Source organism: Saccostrea echinata, unplaced genomic scaffold (assembly GCF_033153115.1).
Source record: "Saccostrea echinata isolate AGI-Se365-2 ecotype Australia unplaced genomic scaffold, CSIRO_AGI_Sech_v1 ptg000062l, whole genome shotgun sequence".
In the NCBI taxonomy this organism is placed as follows: Eukaryota; Metazoa; Mollusca; class Bivalvia; order Ostreida; family Ostreidae; genus Saccostrea; species Saccostrea echinata.
The window spans coordinates 5,410,333-5,429,635 of record NW_026889811.1 but is presented as its reverse complement, the minus strand read 5'-3'; the positions used below and the strand labels follow the sequence as shown (position 1 = coordinate 5,429,635).

The following is a 19,303-nucleotide window of genomic DNA, read 5'->3' as shown; positions in this document are numbered from 1 at the left end:
TACGGCAGCATGACATGACATGAAATGTTATTTGACGTGAGGGGTTTTCTTTTAGAGACCCGCCATTTTGTCTATTGCTTATCTTGAGATAATTTTTATACTTCTTGGTATTGATAGTACATGTACATAGTTTTTATGATCTGTAATCTTTGAAAATATCTTTCTGTTGTTAACTTTGAAGCTTTTAGCAATGATTTTACACACATTTAAAAAAAAAAGGAAATTCTTTGAATAGTAAAAGACTGTTAGAATAGTAGTCTTGACGTCATAAATATGCGATAAATACGCCAGTTATAAAAGTCTTACCTCAAAAATTGAAATAAAACTTCGGAGCATTTTAATAAAATGTATATGGATGGTCAAAGTTAAGTGGAATGTAACACTAGTACATGGATTTTTCAACAAAATTCATCTATCTTATAACAAACAGTACATGTACTTAATAGTTCAAACTTGAAGAGTATATTACTTGAAATATTTAAAAAAGCAGGTTGTAGGTCAAGTCCAAGGCCACAAGGTCAGTAACCCTGTGCTCCCCTCAATCTGTTCCATTGCATTCTCTCTCTCTCTCTCTCGTGCACCTCAAGGTGTTCTTCCTCTCTTTCTTTTTCCTACAGGGACTCATATTAAAACGATTCTCACGTAGAATTAATGTATCTTCGGAGAATACGGCCTCTCCAGTTCCATCGCTGTACTTTGCTTGTTGTAGATAATGGGAATGTTTTTGTTCTTTTATGTGATTGTGGATTTGAGGTCTTGTCTGACCAGGTATCTAAGGGAATTTCTCCGAAGGAATTTACGTTGGAATGCATTAAACCATTCACCATAGTAGATTCTAGTATAGAACAATACAGCAATATGGATTTGATATGAAGATTTTCAGTTTGGTTCTTGTGTTGTACTCTGTTGACTTCCACACTTCTTTCAGGGATGAAAATGCAATTCTGACTAAACCTAACCCTCTCCTTATGCCTGCTTCTGATCCTCATGTCCTTTGTTATTCAGGGTGATGACATCAATTTCTTTTCTATTGATCTTCACTCTTTTCGTCTAACTCACGTTTAGTTTGAGTGCAGTATATTTTGCGATAAAATTTAGTCTGCCAGTCTTTTCTTGCATGCCACTATATTTGCTGGATATCAGTGCCAAATTGACCGGGGTGGGCTTTTTCCAGCTACATGTATTCATTCCTCTTTTGTTAGTGTTTCTCATTATACAGTCTACCACAATGATGAAAAGGAAACCAGACGTAACAAACCCCTATCTCATGCATTTCTGTCTGTACTTCAAACCAGTTTGTTGTTATCCCGTTTTCTTCTACATTGCTAGTGCTTCCATCATATATTTTCTTGATGATATTTACATATACTTCAGGAATCCCATACTGCCTTAGTTTATCTCACAGCTTTCCCTTATTATGCTACCTATAAAACCTTATGTATAATGGTGCTTGCCACTCTATTGACTGTTTCAATATGTTTCCTTGTATGTTCTGAAGTTCCTCTCCCGCTCCTAAGTTCATTTCCTGCATGCACGCTAATTTTTCTAGGTTTCTCCTTCCTCAGCTTTAGCTCTTGTCTTAAAACTCTATCCTTTGCTTTGTATTCTTTTTTTGCTATCTTCTATTCCATCTCTTATTCTGTCTATCGCTATTTTGAAAAACACTCTGGATGGTACTGATAGTAGGGATATTCCTACCCTGTTGTCACATCTAGTAACATGTAGGTCCCCTTCCTTTGGTATTTTTACAATGTGCTCTTTCATAGTCTGGTGGCATCATTCTATTCACTGATGATTCAGTTGAACAATTATCTCAATTTGATGATGTAGATGTTATATTTTGTTTAATAATTCTGCGTTAAGTTTACTCCATTTTTCATTTAGAAGATGGCTTTAATTCTTAATTTCGTCTTTTGTAATTGGCCATGTATCTTTTTTGAATGATACATTCTTCAGGAAGTTGTTGGGATGTTAAGAACTCCTTCAAAGTGTGACCGTCATCTACCTTTTATCTTTTCGTATTTAAGGAGAAGCTCATCATTCTTGGTATGAAACTTGTTTTCTTTCCAGAGAAGTGTTTAGTCAGTTGCTACACTTCCCTAAGATGTTTTTATTTGGCTGTATTTTCTGCATGCACGATATTTTTTTTCTAGGTTTCTCCTTCCTCAGCTTTAGTTTTTGTCTCAAACACTCTCCTTTGCTTTGTATTCTGTTTTTCTTATACTCTTTAGTAGTTAGTCTTTGTGTTTCTTCTTTCTCCTAACATTTTTTTCTGTTGTTCCTTTAAGTATATGTCTTTCACATGGTTCCATTTTTCGTCAACTGTGTTGTCCTTGTCTGACAGTTGGTGAAACGTATTTCTTATTTCGATCAGGAATCTTCTGCACTTTTTTTTTTATTTTTTCACTCTGCTGACATATACATCTTCCTGCTATTCGGTATTTGTTTTGTATTTCTGCAGAATTTCAGACACGAAAATTCAGAAGATATATTTAGCAGTAGGTCCTAAAATCACTTAAAACATTGAAATTATTGTCTTAGACAAGTATCATTGGCGTTTATAAACCTTTTCAAAACAATAGAGAACTGTAAGAGTAGCATTTTGAAAGATATCAACAACCTGTTCATATTTTTCAGTAACATGGCAACATTAAAAGGCCACACTAATGATATAAGTATGATGATACATGTTTGTTTAATAATACATAGAAGTAACAATTCACTGAAGTCGCGCTAAAACTTTAGGAGGATTAGCAATTAAATTGTTTTAATGATCTTACACTGAAATTAAAAATAGATGCAGATTTTTTTAAAGTGTCTCAGACCTCAAAGTGTCCTCTAATATTTAGAGGTCACCTGCCTCCTGGCCAAATATTTTAAGGAGCCAAACCAGTTCTTTTCTCTTAACTACAATGAATGAATTGTGGGTTTTGACAGCTCTCTCTCAGCAATACCGTTTTCTTGGTGATGATGCCGTTGAAAAATTGCTAGCTTGCAATCCGCCAAAAACCTGCTTTAAAAGCGTTGTCTCACAGTCAATTTGATGAGCAAGTATTAACAAACACTTCGGTAGATAGACACACAAAACTCAGGAAACATCGTGTAAATGAATTTAATATTCAAACAAAATGTTTAAAAAGTTGCCTGTTTGTGTTCCATGTGTTATTCATATAAGTCACATAGAAAATAAAAATGTTGATGATGTACTTGTGTATTTCACTAATAGTTATTTATCAAGAAGTTAATATTCCATAATATATCCATGCAAAAGTATAATATTAATCACTTATTATTTCAACCAGAAAGACTTGGAAGAAAATCTTACTTCTGCATTAAATAATCGAAGGGGCGGGGGTGGGTTAGAAAGGAATGTAGACTGATTGAATTTTTTTTTTTAAATTTTAGTAATGGATTACGATACAAAGGACATATGGAGAAAATATGGAGAAAGACCTGGACTTTTTCATATATCTTTGAATGCCTCACAGAATCCACCAGCCCAACTACTGACACACAGAATAAAAGTTATGGAAAAGTTAATCCGGGAATTTCCAGAAGGATTTTCACGTCAAGCATCTAGAAATTTACTTGGAGTGTGTTATTTCTACAACAATGAGTACTTGAAAGCTGTTGAGACATTTCAAGAGGTTCTTAAAATCGATCCGAATTCCGTAACTGCCTCTGCAAATCACGCTTTTGTTTATCAGAGATTAAAGCTAAGTTCCAGTTCCAAAAAGTATTCATTTGAACTTGGATCAAACGAAGTCGAAAGACAAGGGATTGCGCTAGCAGATCAAGCTTTTGCATTTATCTTTGATTGTCATGTAGAAAAAGATGTTCTGGAAAGGAATAAAGTACCAAAAGATCTCCTTGTTCAAAGTCTGGTAAAGCTTCAAAAAAGTGACCGACAAGACGTTGTCATGGAGATAAACTATTGGTTGGGTAAGACATACTACAGCCTACTTACACAGTGTGCAAGAAGAAAGGGAACGGAGACAATGGCAAAAGAATTTTATATACAGGGAATCGAAGCATTGGTAAAAGTTACGGGATTAAGAAAACAGGGCGAGTTTACGAAGGAGTTTGTTTCCACAGCATGGGCTTTTCTTGGTCTTTTCCTGTCCAGAAGAGGAACAATTAGGGATGAGTCTGGAAAATGGAAAGTAAAAACCATTGAGCAAATGGACGATGACATCAAAGACCATTTAAAGAAACTGGATCTATTTGAGTTTTTAGAAACCCCTGAAGATTGTTTTAAAAATGGTCTTGAGTGCGTTATCAGTGCAAATGAAGAATCGTGCGAAAAATCAAAACCATCCACAGAACTTTTAATTCGATACGCAATGTTCCTAAAATTTAAAGAGAGGTATGAAGAAGCTTTGGAAAAAATTAACCAGTCTTTGGAGATTGATGATAGCGAAGGAAACTGGTTTGCTTGGACAGTAAGAGCAGATATTTTATTCAAATTAGGGAAAATAGACGAAGCAATTAAGGATAGGGAAATAGCATGTTCATGGAATGCAACTTCTCACCATCTTTGTGAATTGGCTAAATCATACCAAGAGAAATACAAGTCATGCAAAGCAACAAATGAAGAAATGGCAAATGAATTTCTTTTGAAAGCCTCTGGATGTTTTCTACGAGCAGTTCAAAGCCTTAGACAGGAGAAAAGACCAGAAATACATCGTGCTTATGGAATATTCTTACGCGAAATAGGAGAAGTTAGAGAAGCTATAGAATGTTTTAAAAGAGCGATAGAGGTAGACACCGCTAACAGAGCAACGATAAGCTTTACTCAATTATTTGAAACACTTCTTCAGCTCTATAAAAACTCTATTCTATTAGGCAAAAATGAAAGTGAAATCTATAAATTATTGCATGAAATGGCCTACTTCTACGATGTGGCGTTACGAAAGCATGAGCAATTGACACATGAAACCAAAAGGTTTCTTAAAGATTATGAAGTAGAAATGTCAGATCTGACAGCATACTTTCAGCATTACAGAAATGATTCTTCGATGCAAATCAACGAAAAAAGTATATCCGAACTGATAACTTCAACAGTTGAGCCTGAAAATATTGAAAAATGGAATGAGATGGTAGAGAAAAATTTAACACGTTTTGACGCCCGAGAGAAATCAAAAAAGTCTTCGGAAAATGCAGAGGGCGTAACTCTCTGTTTTAAATGTAAATCGCGGGTCGGATATAGGAGACAACTCTCTGCTTTTCCTGTGCCGCCCGAAAAACCTCGAAGTATACGATATCCGTACGATTTCTACGTCATATTTTCACCACTTGACAGAGATTGGGTTTGTCACGTATTATTGCAAACTCTAGAAGTATCATATGGATATAAAGGCGCCGTAGCGGAAAGGGATACCATTCCAGGTTCGAAGGATTTATTTGAACGCATATCCTTCATTCAGAACTGCCCTAAGATACTCGTAGTTTTGCGCACAGAGTTTGAAGACTATCCTGAATGTAACTATGAGTTGGCTCATGCTCTCCATAGAATGAACGATGGAAAATCGGAAAATTTAGTGATCCCAATATGTCGTACCATTAATGGTATGCACCCAAGCCTTAAGACTATAACATACTTGGATGCAGTAGATGATTGTGATTGGAATAAGCTGATCAAGGCATTGGAGCTGAAATGATTGAATATTATAAGTATTATAATTATTACTTTTTTCGTTTTCTTATCTGCGAGTCTACAAGTTTCTTGTTTAAATATGCATGATAAAGGGAAAAAAAAATTAATGTCTATCTTTCTATCTATATATCTCCACCGGCAAGTGGTGGCGTCTCCATATGAGTGAAAAATTCTCGAGAGGGACGTTAAACAATACACAAAAATAATTCAGCAAGAAAGGTAATATTCAGACTCAAGTTCCCATAAAATAAAAACAAAGGTTGTATCATGGTAGCGACGCTTGATACATGTAGGAAAATACGTTTCTTTTTCACCACCGAGCGTTGTCGCAGGGGGCGGATCCAAACACTTTGACACTTTACAAGCGATATCTGCATTTGATCTTTTGTATGCCCGGACCCCCATCTCCGACCTGTGCCCTGTCCTGCCCATTATGTCTTGCTCATCAATTCCACTTTGGTATAATGCAGTCGCGCAAGTTCTTTTCCCAGAATGATTGGTGAAATTTCCCTTCAGCCCCGCACGATCACATATTACTTTCATCATAGATTTCAGTTTATTAACGCCGACAGCCTGAATGCCGTACCGTGGTGGTGATCCAGCCAGCGGCCTTCGGTAGAACAGACTTCATTTCCAAGGGCCTCCAGATAAACTTTGAAGAAATCCGCCATGCAACGCTCGCCTACAACATAAAAATTCCAAATAAAATATATAATATAAATCATAATTATGATACGCAATAGGCATAGGTGATCTCTGTTCAATGTTTATACCAGGGAGTCACTAAACCTTAGAATCTAAGTAAATTAGGAGATGAAAGGGGGGGGGGGGGCGGGCGGAACCAATATTCTCTAGATAAAGTAATAAAAGACAATATACTTGCAATAATTTTATAAACAAAATTTAACTTACCAGGCTGGCAGTAATGCCTTATTTGTTTGTTGTAAAGCTCTTTATGCGCCAATCCTCCCTTAAAAGTTTTGGTAGATCTACCAGTGAACTCAATGTATTTTCCTCGACCGTCTTCGTCCACGACAAACTGGTTGCACTCAAGAGAATGGTGTTCATCGTGACCTCTCAAACCGAAAAACTTGCAACAGTAATAGAAGATAGTGCACTGTAGTGTCTCTGCATTTTTCAATCCAAAAACACCCTTCTCCCATATTTTTGCTTCGTCTTCTGGCAGTATCGGGTCGGCCTGCTTACGTTTCCCGCCAATACCTCGACTAAGCGCATCTTTCATTTAACTGTCTAAAATTTTCCGAAAGTCGGCAAATCTTGAATCCCGGGTATCAAGGAAGTTTTTGTCATAAATCCCATTGTCGCGAAGGTATCTTAATATGCCACAGGATATGTAATATAGAGTTTTTGCCGGATATTCTTGACCATCTTTTTTGCGCGCTCTCATTATAAAACGTCCCAAGAAAAAGTTAAGCTGCACAGCGTCCATTGAGACCAACTCTGGTATTATGTACTCTTGACCTTGACCCTGGCTGTTGCGTTCGAGTCGCCAACTTTCAAATATGTTGAAGGCCCAACGCGTATTCTTCTTCGTGTTAACATTTTCCTGGCTTTCGATTAAGGCTTGAATTTCGCTTTCGTCAACAACGTTACCAAATCTCGTGCCTTTCGGGTCATTGAGCTCAAAGTTGAAATCGAAGTTCGGTAGGCCTATATCGATAGAGTCCGTTGCTTCTTGTAACTGAATTTCTGCCAGTTGATAATTCATTTCAATTTCATCACACACTTGCGAAAGCGTAAGGTCATCTTTCTCCGATGTTTGCAAAAGAAAGTCTACATCGGCCATGTTAAGTGTCTCAAAGTCCATCATATCATTTAACACGTCCATATCTGATGACTGTCAACCGAGCTATGCACAATTTGCACGGGACGGCGGGAAAGATTTGTCACATGACAGTAAAATTGTATTTCATTGGAGTTTGGCTGTTTCGTAATGAATAATTATTAAAAAATAACACGTGTTCAAATGTAAACTTTTTAATTGGACCATGATACAAGACAGTTATTGAATATTTATTTTGGTGTATCCTGAGTTATTTAGGCGAAGGGCGGAGACTCGTGCTTCGCACTCGTCACCACCCTTCGCCCAAATAACTCAGGATACACCAAAATAAATATACAATAACTATTACTTAACCTTTACCCATAACCTATATAGGTAGTAACGTTTAAATACAACCTATCATTACATCAAATGCTGACTGACGTTTTTCATACTAATTGTACGGGCAGGTGTGACCGGTCGGCAGAGGGTGCTAACTCATCCAAGGCATCTGATCCCATCTCTGATGTTTTTGGATGTCCGTGTTTGCTCTGCTCCCGATTTGTATTGTTTAAAAGGACTTTGAGCTTGAAGTCCCTGAGATTTATCCATGTATCACTGTGTTAGTTAGTGACAATTGGAGTGGTTTTAATTTGTCAGGGTTTTTTGTGTGTAGATTGATTGCTTGTTAATGTTACTTTATATTAAGTTTTTCTTTTCGTTTTACAATGTATTTACATTCTTGCTATTGCATTAGGAATATTGTTGTCTTTTATTATTTAAAGGATCTTAAAGAATAAGCCTTGGCATTTTGTTTTTTTTTTTTTATTTTGTTGTTGTTGTTGTTTTAATTCAAAACAAAGGAGTTCTTATGCTTTTTATGCCCAGAAGATTACGAATTCCGACTTTTTGTAGTTCAACATTTGTCATATTACAGATTTTTATTTGATTAAATAAAATAAATTAATATTTGTTTCAGTTCATCTGAAAAAAAAACCCACTAAAGTTAAAACCCCTCCAGTTATCAGTGGAACGCTGCAAAGTTGTACTTTTTCCTTTGTGTGCATTCACTATATCTATATTAAATAGTCCTAGAATTTGATCTCCTGTCTTCATAGTTTCTTATCATTTCCCATATTTTCTCTTTTTTTACACCACTTGAAGAGGCTGCGATTTTCAGCTTATCTTAGTGACCTATGCCATCTTTCATTTCAATGGCTAAAACACCATGGCTTGACATGCTGAATAAAGAAAGTTTTATATTCAATGACAGTCATTTTACCCTATGACTAAGTCTTAAGGACCCTGTATATACTATGCAAAGGTTCTTTTTAGTTTTCCATTTTCAACATGAAGTGCCAACCATTATCTTCAAAGACGATTAAGTTTAGTCATTAGAAATAACTAGAGTAGACGGGAATTTAGTGAAGAATAAACACAAGATATGAATGCATTGTTACAAAGCGAAATGTAATAACAAAGCAAAATGTAATAAACTGGGATGATTACATTTTGCTTCGAGATCAATGCAAAATGTAATAACGTAAAATATAATAACATATTTTTTAAATTATTACATTTTGCGTTGTTATAATTTGCGTCGAGATTAAGCAAAATGCAGCATCGCAAAATGTTATAATACACATTTTGGTCAGTTTTCAATTAAGTAGTGGATCAAAAAAAAAAAGAAAGAAAGAAAACAAAAGGAAAAACAAACGTATACTAATTCTTACTTAGAACTGATTTTATCATATAATGATTTCATTAGTCATTAAATGCAGTTGATATTCATAACATGGGTGTTGCATATTAGAAACGTGGGTGGGTGGGGGTAATTTCGCTGAACAGTGTATCAATTTGATTTTGCTTTTTGATATGCACACGCATATACACGTATGTTCTTTAGCTAGGAAAAACTATTTATTTATACTGGAAGGTGTATATATAGCGGGGAGGTGTTTTCTTGACAGTTAAAATTTATATATTATCATACAATTTAAGTTATATGAGTTACGTTAAAATGGAGAAGAAGGTGTTACCTTCTTTTAAGTAATATTACAGTACTTTTTGTGTTAAAAGTGAGAGAGGGATAAAGATCGATGTTATGCATGTTTTTAGTATAAATAAGAGGCCCCAAATCATCTGTTCCATCGCCTATGTAAGGTTGTTGACAGTGCTAAAACCTTACCGGGTACATGTATATCCCGCCCTCTCCCTGCGTGCAGGTATATTAGTAAATAAACTCATATTGGACATTAAAAAGACATAAAATTAAAGAAGAATTAACAAAGTATTTTTTTTCTGAGCTCCAGTTTTTAGCATTGTAAATATGTCTACGTCCATTCTTCCTACTGTTTTACAAATCACGTGCACTGCAGACCAGCAAAAATAATATGCTCTCTCTCTCCAACAAAACATGGATATTTTCTATGTTGCATTAATCTCGACGCAAAATGTAATAATCCAAAAACCGTGCGATTACATTTTGCGTTATTACATTCTGCGTTGATCACGACGCAAAATGAAAAATGGGTTGTTGCACATTGTAACAATCTCAGTTTCTTACATTTTGTGTTGTTATTCAATTTCGCGTTGTAACAATGCATCCCCTCAACAGATCCTTGAACATGAAATAAGCTTTACTCAACAAATCATTGAAAGAACTCAATGGAACCTGTGCTATAAGGAATCTCTGTTTTGTGTGTCAAAATTTGCACACAAATTAAGGAATTAAGGAATCGAAAGACTAATGTTCGGAAGGTATCCAAAATTTTATATGTTGGCAAATTTATTTATTTATTGCTTAGTAGGTATCAAAATTTCAAATTTTGTAAAGTTCATTTATTTATTATTTTGTACACTATCCAAAAGTAGCTCTGCTTTTTAGAAAAATTTCTATTATAGAGAATGAATTAATTTCTTTTCTTTTCAAATTTTTAGGTTCTTTCATGGTAAATGCAAGAAAATTTCCATGATATTCTCTCTCTTCTCTCTCTTTCGTGTATCAGGTACCAAGTCCGTCCGCTTATTTTTTAAGGTTATTTTGGTAAGTATTGCCAGTGACCCTTTCATAAGTTGGTATTTTTTTTTTATAGAACCAGTTGACAATAATATTTCAGATCAATGCTCTAATCCTTTTACTCGTGTTTCAAATAATATTTTAGGAATTGACACCAATATCCAACTGTTTATTCTAAACAAATTAATCTTATGTCAATACCCTTTTTCCTGAGTTCAAATAATACCGTATAGCGGGAATTTTTAGCGGGGTGCTAACTTTGACTTATTTAAGCGGTTTTGAAGAAGCCCGCTAAAATCTTAATCGTTTAATTTGTACCCTTGCGTGTAAGTACTGAATACAAGAAGTATAACTTTGTTCAGTCTGTTGTCAAATTATATCTCTCTCATCTGATGTTGGTTTTTACTCAAAATCTTGCCTAAATCAGTATTAATGTGTATATTAAAGGAACTGAAAACGCATCCAGAAGGAGAACTTCCTCTACTTTACAGTCAAGGAACTGTGCGTTCGCCAAAACAAGTACCGCCAAATTATTGGCATACGTTTGAGCACACAAAACGTCAAATTTTACACCCACTAAAGAAACCCGCTATACACTAACTTTGGATATAACCATCGATATTAAACATTTTCTTCTCAACAAATCAAACAGCTAACATTTCGTTTTATGTCTTCCATGTTTTTGTTGAAGAGTTATAAGCCCCAAATCGGAATATCTTTCGACCCTTTCCGTCAAGTCGAATTTTTTCTCGACGGAAAAGGCCGAGCGATGTTCCGAATGATAAGCCCCCTCAAATCCCTACATTTTCCCGTCCAGAAAAGGACTCGCCAATAAATCGGACATAGAGTTTTGAATCAAAATCTAATTTACTTTTAAAAAAATCTTTATAGGCTAGTATATACAGGTAAATGTATATGTATTATTTATCATTATTGACTTTAAACTGAAAGCTTTTCGAAGTTTCATTTCCGTTTCCTGATTTTACTTTAAATTTTTTCAGTCAAAGTGTTTTTATAGCTGTATAATACACACAACTTCCGACAATAGCAGTTCACGTAGGAAGGAAAACATTTCATGATAAAATTCAGTGACTGTGAAAAATTTTTCAACATGAGTTTGATTTCCTGGCACCCTTAATATTTCATTGTCTTTACAACTTTGATATGCACATAGATACTGCACTACTGCTGCTGCATAAGATAAGGTAAGAAATATAAATTTATCTGCCTTACATGTGTATACATGTACATGTCGAGTATACTGTAGTGAGTCATATTACTTTCCAGTTTCACAGTTAGCGGACAGTTTTTAGAGCAGCAGCCGAGAAGTCAACAGTCAAACTGTTGTTTCTTTCCTGAAAATGGATTTATCAAGTAGCTCGGGAAAATATTTTGAAGGTAATTATCAGGAATTAAATAACTCATTTTAATTCCCTGCCCATAAAAATACTTAATTTTGATTTTGAAATAATTTTATGTACGAAGGTACATAATACCATATAAAGAAATCCCCCCAAACTAGATTCTGAGTAAAGATGTCTGTATATGAATTTGAAGTCCCGTTTTCTTGTTAAAAAAAAAAGAATTTAAAAGATTCTTTGTTCAAGATGGACCCTTCCTGTGTCCCTACACCCTGTCCTGCCCTGTGGGAAATCATAAATATTTCATTTGCAATTAAATTTAACAATATTTAGAGAAGTTTTCATATATACAACTATATGTTCAAACAAGGGCCCAAGGGCCTAAATGGTCACCTGAGTATTATACAACAGTGTAATCGATCCATAGATTGATTGATCGATCATATGTTGTTTTACTTCCCCTTCGAGAATTTTTCACATTTAGAGACGTCACTATATACCACTGATGGGCATTAGATTTAGATCTTTACTCGACACTAAGGGCCATTGAGCAGTGGAGGTTCTTTATCGTGCCAACGCCTACCGTGACAAGGGGCCTCGGTTTTTAAGGTCTCATCCGAAAGACCCACACTTTCACTTCAAAGTGAAGGAACAGTTGCTACCTATTTTTTATCGACTTGGCTCAGTCGCGGCCATGATTCAAACACACCACCTTCGATCATGGAGCGAGCGTTCTACCGACTGAACTACCGTAACGGTAAAGGATTCATAGAAGTATAAAATAAAATTAACTGAAATATGAAGCTATGTTGCCCAAGAATTTCAAAATTCTGATAAAAAATACCCTTAAGGCGTGCTTATTGTAACGTGCAAGACACGAGTGATCTGCTTGGGATCGTGGTTGGTTTTCCCGGGTCTTACAGGGATTATAAATGAATGCAAAATATTCAAGTACATCTACATTGAACACTTCCCTAGTGTGTGCGATATTCCATATATACAGATATGTTTTTGTCACTTGTCCAGTGCCACAATTAAGTATCCAAAGAAAATCTCTAATGACTGTATATTTACTCGAGGTGATGCCTCTAGACTACACAAACAACTTAGGTGCTTTCCAACAGGTAATTTGGTACCAGCAATTGCCTCTTGGCTATACAAATAGTTTTGTAATACAGTTTAACTTCGGTGTCTCCAACACTGATATCTCGAATACCAGGGATATGTCGACGTGATTTGAAAGTCCTTACCGCTTATTCTTTAAGTATTGTACCCCTGATATCTTTAAGTTTTTCTTGGTCCCATCGATTTCGAGTTAATGCGGTTTGACTGTACTTGTTACCAGCACTCTCCACTTGGCTTAGAATTCAACATGTCTATTTGCCACTTGTCAGTAACTATAACATGTCCCCTAGTCACTCTCTGTTCACTTGTTCTTTTTGCTAAAGTATACATGTATAATAACTTTTTGCAGTCTCTTGCCAACTGATCTCCATGAGTTTACCTGGCAAGAAGTCGTCAGTTATCCAACAGAACTCTACAGTATACACATACTAAGTACAATTGGTCCTTTTGCAACATAAATAATGAGAGTAACTCATTTGCTGCACTCATTACAATTTTTAACTCTGTTTGCCTCCTAGATACAGAGGAGCAAAGAAAGGCACATTTACTTATATTTATACTTTTACATTTATATTATTGCATTTAGTCTGCTTAAATGCTCAGGGACAGAGGAGAATATTTTCAAAGGATGAATTCATTTCTACCATGTAATCAATAGAGCCCCGCTCAAACACCAGAACCCCTGACACAGGAGTCATGAAATTAACAGTTTTGGACGATGCACCATTTCTCATCATATCTTTGTACTTAGTTCATCAGCTTAATACCCAGAAGCAGAGAAGATTTTCAAAGTAATGACTACATTTTCACTATTTAATCAATAAAACCCTGCCCCAACACAAAAACCCCTGAACCAGAGGCCATGAAATTCACAATTTGGGAAGGGGCACCTTCTTCATCATAACTATATATTTAGTTCACCAGCTTAAAACCCAGGAGCAGAGGAGAAAATTTTCAAAGAATGAATACATTTTTGCTATTTAATCACTAGAACCCCGCCTAACACCAGAACCCCTGACCCAGGGGCCATGAATTTCACAGTTTTGGAAGACGCACCCTTCCTCATCATGACTGTGCACTTAGTTCATCGGCTTAATGCCCAGGGGCAGAGAAGGTTTTCAAAGAAATAATGCATTTTCATTATATATTCAAGATAGCCCCGCCCTAGCACCAGAAACCCTGACCCTGGGGTCATGAAGTTTGGTATAAGGGCTCAATTCTTATTACAATCATACCAACAGTTTGACTGCTTGATTGTCCAGGAGTAAAGAGGAATATTTTTAAAGATAGCATTGATTTTGATGGTTCTAGCCCCACCTTTCAGGACCCAGGGGGCAGGGGCCATTAATTTCCCAAATTTTACTCCCCCTCACCCATAGATGCTATATGCCAAAATTGGTTGAAATTGCTTCAGTTGTTCCAGATAAGAAAATGTTAACGCCACCGACGGACAGAAAAAAAGAGAAATGAATCCTGATAGTCTCATCTCTACCCTAATTAAGGTGCATTATTTGAACAGACTCGAATATACACCACATAACTATCTTGCTCATTTTTGACAATTGTAGCATTCTAATCTTTCAGAAGTTTCCACAGATTTTTTTTCTAAGCATTTTTCTTAAATTGTGAGTTCAACATTTCCAGGATTAGAACAAATTGATTTCATACATTGTAACATGCAAGAAAATAAGTTTGACAAATTTGTAGGTTTGTAGAATTTTTTTTCCTCGAAGTTTTGATGTTCCATAGGTCGAAGGCTAAGGTCCTAGATTGAGGCTAGTTAATTGTTCATATATTAAAAATTCATTAACTTTCTTTACTCATGACCATCTAATTAGGCATAACTGCATGGTAAAGTGACAGGTAAACCTTCCACTAAAATTATGTAAAGCATGTCACTTGTTTCTAGGGCTCAGTGCTTAACTAACTTAGTTAATTTCTTTAGTAATGCCATGACGCTGGTAAACTGTTTGCATGATTCTAATATGCAATTAAACTAACACTGTGAAATCCATGTCCGGGTCTAGGGTTCTGTTCCTAGAGACCCAGACTTTTTAAAATCTCTTAACCTCATGGATATTTAGCTGACAATCAATGTGCATGATTATTTTTAGCAATATGCAAAATCGAAAGTCATATTCTTTGGCCTAAGATTCGGGCCCATGGTTTGAGTAGTACTAAGCTGATTATATTTTGAAAATACTAGTACATTACAGCTTTGGAAAATCTTCTCCACTCCTGGACATTTTAGGCAAACTGCTTGGATAATGATGAGCAGTGAAATTCATGTCCTAAAAAATTTAATACCAGAGCGGACGAAATAATCACATAGTGCGTTACCTTATAACTTTGATATTTTCCATTACTTATCTAGCAGGTACACTAATTAAATAACTTTAAAGACATATTACATATTTAACACAAGTTTGATACCCCCCCCCCCCCCGGGTTCAGGTCCCAGGATGGTTGATATACAGTTTGTACAAAATTCTTATACTTTAAACATCTTTACACATGGTCATTAAATAAAGTAATTAGGTAACTAGGTATGAGTTCTTTGATAAAAGGTAATCTTTTTTTTTTAACTTAAGGGTTGGTATAAGTACATCATAAACACAGGTATGCACAAATTGTAACTAAGTATTTCGAGAAGATTTTAATAAAAAAATCCTGTACACTTGAATCGAATACTCTGGACATAGTCCGTGGCCGAATCACTGACCATGGGATACTGTTTTGTTTTTTTTTTTTTTTGAAATTCTTCAATAAACAAAGATGCTGTCACAAAATATTGTCATTTCCAGATAGGTGGTTCTTCATGAAAAATGGACAAATAGTAATTAAGCTTAAAAGTCCATTAAAATAATACATCGGGAGCAGAGCAAACATGGACTTCTAAAAGCATAGAGGTGGGATCAATCTGATTAAAATCAGATCCTTTGATCCGTTCACATAGATCGCTACAGATCTATGTGAGCGGATCAAAGGATCTGATTTTAATCAGATTGAGGTGGGATCAAGTGCAATGGAGAAATAAGCATCTCCAGTCGACCGGTCACAGCCGCGCTCTTTGTCATGATGGGGAAATAGTAAAAATCCGTAGACAATTCAGTGTGTAAATAATGGCCTAACAATTAGTATGAAAAACGTCAATAAGCATTTGACTAAAATGATAGATTGTACTTGCTGACAATGTCATCGTATCGACCATTATGTAGAACTTGCGATATGTTGGCATCAAACGAAACTGTTGATATCCTTGTTTTCAACTTATTTGTCAATAGCTTGCTTCGGTTTAGAAATTGTTCCTACGTGGAGTATGTTTTTGCGTATGAGATCAACTGGGAGATATAAACTCCATATGCAGGTGATAAGGGTACACGTATATTGCTACATATTTAAATATAAGGGAATTTGACGATAGAAAAATCGAAGTCATTACATTTATCATTAAGTTTTGTCGTAAGGTTACCATTAACGTCCTTTTCTAGTAAAATATATAAATATGAAACAGATGTGTGTCAGACTTGTGGTAACTTTTATTTCAAGTTCCCTGGGATATATCGAGTCGTCGTTATATCTAAACGTCGAGTGGAAAACCACAAGTGTTTTCTTCTTCTCATGTAGAAGTTTGAGAGATTTTTAAGATTTTGAAATGACCCTATCCTATTTATGTTAATTATCTATCTCTGGTCCTTTTACATAACGTGAATGTCAAGGCCCAAGACGCTGGTTTGCGGACGGTTTGATTGAAATTCGCCCATTGATTCTACTGAAAAGGGGAAAAAATGTTACATTACTTAAAAAACACGGTAGACAACGGGCGAAGACCGAACGCAGTAGTTTACCTGATGACAGGTGCCACAAGCTAAGTGACATAAAATGCACATTGTAAATTGAAATATGAAGACCAATTATCTTTTTCAGTCGAAGAACCTAACACTAAAGCCATGTGGAAAAAGTGTGGAGAGAGGCCAGGCCTTTTCCACATAACATTGAGTGCATCACAAAATCCACCAGCTCACCAGTTAACACATAGGATCAAAGTGGCAGAGAAACTCATTCGAGATTTCCCAGAGGGATTCACTCGCCAAGCATCTAGAAACTTGCTTGGAACTTTCTATTTTTATGATAGTCAGTTTTCAAAGGCTGTCAAAACATTTCAAGAAGTTCTTAATAGAGATTCAAAATCACTAACTGCTTCTGCAAATCTTGCGTTCGTTTATCAGAGACTGAAGATAAACTCTAAAGCATCACAATATGAATCTAAAGTATCGATAAATGACCCAGAGGGCCAAGGCATAGTTCTAGCTGATCAAGCCTTTGCACTTTTATTTGATTGTTATGTTGAAAAAGACATTTTAGATAGGAACATACTTCCTAAAGAACTATTTTGCCAAAGTCTGTTAAAGCTGGAAAATAGTAATCGTCATCAGTACATCACTGAGATACAGTATTGGCTCGGGGTAACGTGTAGCCGTCTGTACCGTCAGTGTCCCAAAAGAAAAGGAACAGAAACTTTAGCAAAGGAATGTTACCTGAAAGGGATTCGATTATTTACAGAGGTCATTAAATACGAAAGTAATGGCGGACTTACTAAGGAATTCGTATCAACATCATGGGTCAATATAGGAATTTTCTTGTCTAAAACTACAGAACACATTGACGATGATATAAAACGCCATCTCCAGAAACTAGATTTATTGCAATATTTGCAAAATCCCGAGAAATGTTTTAAATTAGCCCTACAATGTGTGTCCGTTGATGAATCGCAGTGTCACTCAGAATTACAACCTTCAAATGAAGTATTAAACAGATATGCTATTTTTCTCATGTCTAGTAAAAGAAACGAGGAAGCTTTAGCAAAGTTAAATCAATCTTTGTCTATAGATAATAGCCAAGGAAACTGGTTTTCTCTGACATTACGAGCTAAAGTACTGTCTAACCTAGGCAGGACTGATCAAGCTATTTATGACTGGGAGAAGTCCTGTTCCTGGAATGGGATTCCTACAGACTGGTGTGAGTTGGCAAAAGCCTATCATTCAAAGTACAAGTCGTGTGTAATTAGCGACCAAGACACTGCCCAAGACTGTCTTTTGAAAGCCTCTGATTATTTTTTGCGTGCTGTCCAAAACCTTTGGCAAGAAAAAAGACCAGAAATACATTGTGCATATGGGGAATTTTTGCGCGATATTGGAGAAGTGCGAGAAGCCATTGAATGTTTCAAGAGAGCAATTGAAGTTGAAACTCCTGACAAAGCAACACACAGCTTTTGCTTATTATTTGAAACTCTTCTCCAATTCTACAAAAGTTGTAGAGAAAATTCAGAAAAAACGGAAGAAGAATTGAATAAATTATTAGATGAAATGACGTACCTCTATGACGTGGAATTACGAAAACATGGGGATTTGAAAAATGAAACGAAAAACTTCATAAGATATTTTGAAGAAGAAATGTCATTATTGACAGCTTACTTTAAGTATTATAGAAGTCAACCTGCATTTTATGTTGATGGAAAGAGTTTATCCAATTTTATCACATCTACAGTGGAGCCTGAAAATATAGAAAAATGGATGACTTTGGTCGAAGAAAATGTAAAACAAATTCATGATCGAGACAAATTTAAACAAGTTGAAAGTGTTTGTTCAAAATGTGGCGGTGGTGGTATCAGACGACAACTCTCATTTTTTCCCGAACCACGAGTTAAACCTCGAAGTCTGCAATACCCTTTTGATTTCTACGTCATATTTTCACCACCTGATAGGGATTGGGTTTGTCACGTGTTGTTGCAAACCCTTGAGGTATCATACGGATATAAAGGTGCTGTGGCAGAGAGGGATATGATTCCAGGTACTAACGAACTCTTTGAGAGGGTCTCTTTTATACAAAACTGTCCCAAAATACTTGTGATTCTGCGCCAGGAGTTTGAAAATTATCCAGAGTGTAATTTTGAATTAGCTCATGCTGTTCTCAGAATGAAAGACAAAGACTCGGAGCGAATTGTGGTTCCAATATGTCGAACCATCAACGGCATGCATCCAGTGTTGAAAACAATTACATACTTAAATGCGGTCGATGACTGCAACTGGAATAAACTCATAAGAGCAATAGAGTCAAAGTGATATATATATATATATTCAATCAATCTCTGTTACATTATTGCAGTGATTTTCTAAAAAAATTAAGTAGATGAGTTAATACAAGTAAATGTCCCCAAAAGCTAAGTGAAAACATATTCAGCAAGTATATATTTATTGTATCGGTCCCTTTCGTCCGTTATTTGAAGTGAAAAGCAACGGTCCTTAGATAAGGAGCTGAGACAGAGAAAAACACTCTGCTCATGGGAACCGAGCATAAAT

At 35.7% G+C, this 19,303-nt stretch overlaps 2 protein-coding genes and 1 pseudogene across 2 annotated transcripts; 2 read left to right on the top strand and 1 right to left on the bottom strand.

Moving 5' to 3' along the window:
- Positions 1–3,407: 3,407 nt before the first annotated feature.
- On the top strand, positions 3,408–5,660 carry LOC133175326 (uncharacterized). The gene has a single exon (XM_061310420.1). The coding sequence runs from the start codon at positions 3,408–3,410 to the stop codon at positions 5,658–5,660; it is 2,253 nt and encodes a 750-aa protein (XP_061166404.1).
- A 203-nt stretch (positions 5,661–5,863) lies between these two features.
- On the bottom strand, positions 5,864–6,899 carry LOC133175325 (uncharacterized; annotated as a pseudogene).
- Positions 6,900–16,894: 9,995 nt separating this feature from the next.
- Positions 16,895–19,066, top strand: LOC133175324 (uncharacterized). Its single transcript, XM_061310419.1, has one exon. The coding sequence runs from the start codon at positions 16,895–16,897 to the stop codon at positions 19,064–19,066; it is 2,172 nt and encodes a 723-aa protein (XP_061166403.1).
- The last annotated feature ends 237 nt before the right edge of the window (positions 19,067–19,303 follow it).

Coding starts and splice junctions, on each gene's coding strand:
- LOC133175324 (XM_061310419.1), top strand. CDS start 16,895: ATGTGGAAAAAGTGTGGAGAGAGGCCAGGCCTTTTCCACATAACATTG.
- LOC133175326 (XM_061310420.1), top strand. CDS start 3,408: ATGGATTACGATACAAAGGACATATGGAGAAAATATGGAGAAAGACCT.